The sequence below is a fragment of the Acanthochromis polyacanthus genome, chromosome 4 (genome assembly GCF_021347895.1).
Source record: "Acanthochromis polyacanthus isolate Apoly-LR-REF ecotype Palm Island chromosome 4, KAUST_Apoly_ChrSc, whole genome shotgun sequence".
Lineage (NCBI taxonomy): Eukaryota > Metazoa > Chordata > Actinopteri > Pomacentridae > Acanthochromis > Acanthochromis polyacanthus.
The window spans coordinates 32,947,464-32,955,257 of record NC_067116.1 but is presented as its reverse complement, the minus strand read 5'-3'; the positions used below and the strand labels follow the sequence as shown (position 1 = coordinate 32,955,257).

Here is a 7,794-nt window from a genome sequence, read left to right as displayed (position 1 = left end):
ATAGGCACCCAGTTGATAAAAACAAACGCACATGGCGTTATCTGTCAAAATAACAGCGCAGCGGCCCTAATCACAGTATTAACCCTTCCTGTTCGGCCCCCGACCGTGGTCAGGAAGCCCGGGGTTAACCCCCTTCACTTCCTCAGCAGCCGTAGAGGCAAAGACACAGGAGCCCAGCCGTATCGAAGAACACTGCATCCTTTATTGTCTAGAAACAGTGGCTGAACCGCACAGTACCTCCAACCCAGCAACTAGACACCTCTACCGACTGCCCGTCTGTCTCACTCGCTCTCCCCCTCCCTCCCCTCCCTCCCACACACACACGCTGCTCTCCCTCCTACTCTCATGACGGAGCCACACACTCTCATAACAGCGTAATCTTTGAAATGCGCTGGCGTAGCGGCTCTAATCACAGCGTAATCTTTTAAACTGAGCGTAACGGGCCGTTAAGACTGCGTAACGGCCCGTTACGCTGAAATGCGCTGGCGAGAACCCTGCACATTATGAATAAATGTGCTAGATTGAAATTAGGGCTGAAGGATACAGCTGAAGACAGGATACCAAGGCAGTTGCAGACTAGAATGCCTTGGAGACCTGCTTGTATGCCACTGAGAGAGTTACGGAGGACAAAGGTGCTTCGTTATTTATGATGTGATTTGCTGTCCATCAACCAGGGAGGAAGCACGTTTTGGGGTTTGGCCCGGCAACCAGAACTTTGTTTTTCTTATGTGCAATTTGCATTTACTGCACTGAGGTGGAACTGCTAACCATTCTATCAAATATTTTACTTATTGCTATGGATGAAATATCATCAGCACATATTGCTGTCATTTTATTGTCGAGGTCTAGTTGAAATATACTAGAATTATCTCTTAACTTCGAGAATTTTACTGTCTGTTCCAAATCACGGTAAAAAAAAAAAGTTGATTTGCAGCTAACTAGACAACTAGCAGTATCATTGTATAATCTAGAAATTAAAGTACAAAAATGAATTGCGTGTCGGTCTAACATGCCATGTTGTCGATAATATTTTTCAGAATTGGGTTGGGCAGGAGTCAGGACCTCTAGAACAAATCCACTCCTCCTAGATGCTACTGTGCAGACTCTTGATGCAGATGACATAACCAGCACAAGGTGACTAGATAGTAGTGGATATTTTGGCTTCACTTTTGTCCTGTGGGATGAAATTATGTGTTGCTGTTTTTTACATATGCAACTCAGAGATAATCTTTGTCCTTATGCTTTGTATCACAAGTCTGTTTTTAGTTAAATAAATGCAATATTATAGATGGAGTTTCTGAACAGTTACCTTTGCAAATTTCCAAAGACCATCCAGAGCTATGCTCACAGTAACACTTGACTTTTCCTTCTGAGTGTTTAGTTAAGTATCTGTTGCTGCTTTAGACACTGTTGTGTGATGACACAGAGTGAGACAAGTTTAGTTGACAATCACTGTGACGCATAAACAGTCAAGTCCCATTTGACAGAATACAGGCTTAACAATAGGTGCATCCTGGTACTCAGATAATGATACAAGCAATACCGGCCCAAAACGGATATCAATGAGATATACACATATACTGTGTATGTTCTTTGTAATCACTTTTTATTTTTATGTGGCAATGTCAGAGTTACTCTAAAGTATAGCACCACTCAGTAAACCTTATTGCTTCGCCCTTCGTCTGTCAGCTGAAGGGAGTCAGAACACTGTAACATCAGGGCAACACAGACTAATGAATCAATAAGCACTGCAAAATAAACACTGGTCATAAAAATGCTATAAAAGTATAGTCTTGTATTCACATTGTAGCCAAGAAAATGCCCCATGTGCCCCATTTGTGGTTTTAAAGTATAGGTTTAATGCCAAAGAAAAGACCAAAACAGTCAGGAGGAGAACTGCTGTCAGTACTTTGTATTTGTCTGGGAAATTCGATTAGCAGGCGCAGTGACACGTGCCTGCATCCATTTTCATTTTCAGTCCACATCCTGTTTGTCTGCAGGCACAGTAAGCGGCACTTTACACCAGTGCAGACAGAATTTACTGTTCTTTTCTTACTGGAAATACTTTAGTTTCAGCTGCGTCATGCCACAATGTGAACACAGCATTGACCCTGGTACTCTATAAACACTCCACAGTTTCTATATCTGTACATATATATGTATATATAGGCTTTTTCAGACTTGCTTGAAAACATAAGTGACAGGGCACATATGTGAAATATTTGGCACATACATAGCAAATATAAGAAGGAAAAAAAGCTGAAAAAAGGGATATAAAAAGTTTAATTAAGTTTACTGCCCAAGGTGAAGGAGTATCCTTCGCTGCAGTGAGGTCTTTACCACGCTGAGGTTATTGTCAGAGGTAAATATGTATTTCTGGTGTTCATCTCAGCTCTGGGTGGGCTACACTAAGGCAATTCAACGGTTGCTAATGCCAAGTCTAGACACACACACAAAAAATATAATACAATTGTCCACATTAAAACTAGAATTCTACCTCTAAATGTATCACATCCTCGTCAGGGAAAAGGTCAGTTTTCTGTGACATGCGAAGAAGTATCAACGGCCAAACAGAGTGTAGTGATCCTAATAAGTGGGATTATTATATTTATGCCTACAGTAATGCACAAATGACACTCATTACAGCAGATCTAGTGTAACAGCTAAAAAAAAAACTGTCTTTGCCTGTTCATTTTATCGAGTGTGTGTTCAGAGCTCTGGCCAGAAGTGGCTGTTGTGCAACGGCAGTACATGATGTGATATGTGCAACATCTAGAAAATAACACTTGAATTACAAGCATGGCTGCCTTTGCTCCCTTGATGTTTCATCTCAAACAGCCCCAATCTGTGATAATGCAGCTGGTGGACATAAACAGCTTTTTTGTCTCCTGTCTGTAACTGTATTCAAGTCATGATTTACGACCCACCACAGCTTAATGCTAATTGAATAACAAAACAAGTTCATATATGTGACTCATGTAGTATGGATTGACAGCCCACCACTGCTGGAATTTTCAATGAATAGTTGGACATTTTGGGAAATACACTTAATAGTTTATCTCTTGAGCTTTAAATGAGAAGATTGATACCTCTCTCATGTCTGTATGCTACATATGAAGCTGGCGCCAGCTGCTCGTTCTCTTCAGCCCTTTTCAGATGTGTAATATTTACCATTCATGCTTTATTTGTCTGTTACAGTGATGGCATTCTGTCATTCAGGCATAGGCCACTTTTACAATAATGCGATCTTTGTCATGAAATTGTAGATAATGAAACTACTACTGCTACTGGTTCTTTTGTGCCAGGTATATAAATATGGACATTTCTCTCGCTTTGGAGATGCTCATATTGGTCTAGCTGCTGTTCAATGCTACCGGTTTTTAAAAACTTAGAGGAAAAACTTCCGTTAACATTTTGTCAAAACCTGAATTGTGTTAATTATTTTACTTCATTAGTCTGACCAGTTCGATCTTCATTGCAGTAAAGTTTTATTGTTAAATGAATGAGAAATTGTTGGGCAAGCTGAAAGAGAATGGTGCTGTGTGGTTTGTCATGCACACTGTCTTTTTTGCTCTGTGATGTTTTTGGACCAATAGCGATGCTGAAATGTGGAATATGATTTTACTGAGTCAATTTATACAACTTGATACTTGTGTGTGCCTGTCTGACGACATACAGTTCAGACTTGATGTTGAAAGTAAAATAGAAATGATGTCATTAGATTAATGGAAAGAAGTGCATGTCTGCAAGTGGCTTTAGATTAGCACAGAGACTGGAAGCAGAAACAAGCAGCCAGGTAATATCTATATATTCATTAATAAGTTCAAGTAGTTACTGCAAAAGTGCAGGTAGACAAAATTCCTCATCTTTGGGCAGAGCCATGCTAGTTATTGGCCTCTGCTTCTAGTCTTTGTTCTAAGCAAAGCTAACTGACTGCTGGCTTAAACTTCACATTTGGTTTACAGACATGAGTGATTCTAAAATTAGTATTTACCTCTGTGGCAAGAAAGTAAATAAATGACTTTCCAAAAATATCCAAAAATGTTTTGTTTAAAAGTATATTTTCATTAATCATGGACATGAAATAGTTGTTATGAGTTGGATAAACATTTACCGTAATTTCCAGACTATTGAGCGTACCTGAATAAAAGCCACACACACCAAATTTAAGAAGAAAAAGTTTTTGGACATATATAAGCCACACTTCACTATAAGCCGCAGGTGTCCACGTTGTAACATGAGATATTTACACTGAAAGATTTTATTCAACTTGTAATTAAATACATACTTTTTTCCTGAACAGTCCCTGTAAGACAGCAGTGAAACACATGGAGTCACTCCACGCATGCTGCCAACTCCAACGTGCTAAGCTAGCGTGCTTAGCTTAGCCTGCTAGCGCTAAAACTTATCTTTAAGTTTTTATTGTATCGTATTGTATATGATCGTGGTGCATTTCGCTCTGCCTCCATTTCCACACTCGTGTCTGCAACACACACACACACACACACACACACACACACACACACACACACACACACACAGCTGCAGCGCTCCTCCTCACGTCACACACACACACACACACACCCTAACCTGCCTAGGTTAAAGGAGAGCAGACTTGGCCTGCAACAGCTGCATCATACGCATTTCTTACTGTTTTCCATGATGAGGGTGTATGCATGAAGCGCAAAATGATTGATCTGAAGAATTTAGAGTGTGTTTGATTTAATTCGAACAGTGTAAATGGTCCACTGTGACCTGTTTGGTAATTTTATTGGTCTGATGTGACGAGGCTAAACTTAATGATGGCATGAAGCTCGCGCGTAAAATTCTATACATTAGTCGCATCGTTGTATAAGCCGCAGGGTCCAAAGCGTGAGAAAAAAGTAGCGGCTTATAGTCCGGAAATTACGGTATATTGAAGTACAGAGAGTTACCCATAATTCTGGTTTTCTTGATGTTCTAAGGATAACCCAATGAGAGGCTTGTCAGTGTTTGAACACATGTAAATAAAATACAAAGAACAATTCAAATAACTCATTCTGCACCCAGCAATGTAGAAAAATGCAGTAATAAAGCACAAACTATTATCTCAGCAGTAAGGTTAATTTGAATCATCCTCTTGCGTGGGCACCAATTTATTTATTACTCCCTATAGAGTACTAACGGAGCTGCAAGAAGGACAGATGAGTCATGCCTAATGGTGGAAAGTCATAATGAAGAGATGTGAATCTAATGTGGTTCATGTGGTTGTTCCAACAAATGGCTGTTTTATAAATGGAACTCAAAGCTCTGAATGAGAAAAGCCACAATCAGTCAAAGCCAGGCTCTTCTTCTTCTTCTTCTTCTTCTTCTTTTTTTAAATAAATCATTATTCCCTGATTATTGTAGCAGATAGTATCTACCCCTCCAGAGGAAGGCACTATGAATGGTTTGACTGTCCTTGGATTTTCATCAACTGGATTTGACTGATGGCTGGATAATAATATTCCCTACTACACAAGCTGTCCTGACTGAGGAGTCTGGGGTAGCAGTCCAAAGCACATTTCCTTCTTTGTCTTCAAGTTGTCTTTAGTCCATCCCGACTTCCCTCTGTGTACAGCATATGAAGGGAATCAGTGTGGTGTTGATTTCTCATACCTGAAGTCAGCGAGGCAGAAATCTCGAGGCTGGTACAAGCCTGCAGACATCCACTGTCCTCTCGACTGTGTTTTCATCTCTGGGTAACTGCTTCAGGTTCCACAGGAACGAGTTTATTTGGTGTTTTATTAATATTGAATTTCCACTATTGAACTGTGCTGTCTTCCTTTTGAAACCAAGCAGGCACCTGCAGTGTGCTAAAGGTAGAGATAGCCTACCCAGTAGACGACGTTGAACAACAAGAAGGATGTTGGGAAAAAGACACGCGAGTATGCATCCAGTTCAAGTAGATCTATGTGGACGCGTCCTTTTTTCCATGCGCCACCTTTACACTCCTCGAAGCAGCAGAAGAAGCTCTGACAGTCTTTTCCGTCCAGACACTCGTAGACACAAGTGTCCTCAAAGTCCTGCCAGTACATGGAGTTGTTTAAAGCGATGACGGTGTGTGGAGGAGGTCTCACATCCAGGACAGAGTAGTTCTGAAAATAAAGGAAGACAGTCACATGCCGACATATAAACGCTTTTGAGTACCATCTACTTTCCACTTATCAGATTAGAATTTTCTTTGACCAACTTTTAGTTGAGTCACAGCGTGATTGCCTAAAGTATGTAGTATAGACCTTTTATTTGTTTACAAACATTGTGACGTTTTTTTGTGGGTGGGGCTTATGCTGGAGGCAAAAGCGGAGCAAGAAGTCAAGCGGGACTGGGAGTATATAGTTTGCGCTGGGAGTTTGCGCTGCAAACTCGAGCATTTTTAACCCGTTAAACTTCAGTGTACCGCCGGCGGTACACTTACTAATTTGCACAGGAATTTCAAGAATGTCCGAAGGCTGCAAACGCTATTATATAAACACTATACGCCGATGGAAAGCTTAGATTCTCATGAATCCGCCGCTATAAACCACTTTCAGATGTGATTACCACAGCGGGTGAGAAAAACACATTTGTCCGACAAACAACGAATATCCATCCATCCTTTCTCTGTACACGGCTTTAACGTACACAGCGCGACTCGCATTTCCGGGTTCATTATTACACACAGATGAACATATTCCACAAAAAACGGCCATAATCCAACCTTGGACATCCAGACGACACAAGCCAGTAAACTATTTTGTCCAAAACATGTCTTGAAGTCGGTATATACTCCACGAATAGGTCGTTTTCAAGGAAATGCACCTCGCGATGCGCGTCCAATATTCCCTGTATTTCTCGTCATATTTTTTATTTACAAATAGAATATTAGCGATTTTTTTTTTTTGTACTGAAAATGGCTGGAATTGACTGCAGCTGATTGTCTCTGTCCAGTCTTTTCGCCTCAGTGCATTTAACCACAACTGTCTTCGTTCCCTCTGAGCACGAGTGTTCGGTGGAATCCTATAAAACTTTAATTTGCGTTCGCCAATGTCATTCCTCCTATTCTGGCATCCAAAAACACAGCAGGACGACATTTTAGAAAAGTTGATAGAGCCAAGTCCCTCAGTCTTTCGCCTTTCGGTCACGGCCGCGGGCTTCCTCTTTTGCCTCCAGCTAAAGCTGTGACGTCATTCGTGACGTGAGTCATTAAAGGGTCTATACATTGATGATCAGGAAAACATAAACAACCTCTGAAAGTTTCAATCTGGTTGAATTGAGTCGAATAAAATCGAAGAAATTATCTCAAACCTTTTACACACTAAATTGCAGCCTCAACGATTCCCAACTTTGATTTGAAATTAATAATTGTTCGGCCTTAATGTAATGGATCTACTAAAAGTGAACAGGAGAACAACTCTGATACACGTAAGTTTCTGAAAATTTTTATGTGGAATAAAACTGTAAGATGAGAGCTGTGTTTTCTCTGCAAAGGACATGAGGTCAGCACTCTGTTCCACTCAGTTGTTGACGGGCTAGAAAAGGCCTGTCTGTCTTGTTCAGACTGATGAAGTGTCCCTTAAAATAGTAACAGTCTTATCAAAAGAGCTTATAAAGGGCAGGATCACATCATCTCAACTCTGAATGCTTTTCCTCCTTCAATCCTGTGATATCAAAAACCAAAGCACTTTCAGAGGAAAGCTACTTTTGTAACATGTGACAGTAATCCTGTACATGAGGGCATCACCTCAATCTACATTTTATTACTTTCCTGTGAGTTCATACAGTTGACTAAGGAAT

The 7,794-nt window shown here is 40.6% G+C and overlaps 1 protein-coding gene across 1 annotated transcript in view; it reads right to left on the bottom strand.

The window, feature by feature from the left end:
• Window positions 1-1,585: 1,585 nt before the first annotated feature.
• The window catches only part of LOC110956458 (gamma-aminobutyric acid type A receptor subunit gamma3), a 68,275-nt gene continuing 62,066 nt past the window's right edge, over window positions 1,586-7,794 (bottom strand). Inside the window, exon 9 of the mRNA XM_022201954.2 lies at window positions 1,586-6,116. Within this exon, the coding sequence (XP_022057646.1) occupies window positions 5,835-6,116 (282 nt within the window). The 3' untranslated portion in view covers window positions 1,586-5,834. The remainder of the gene's footprint in view (window positions 6,117-7,794) is intronic.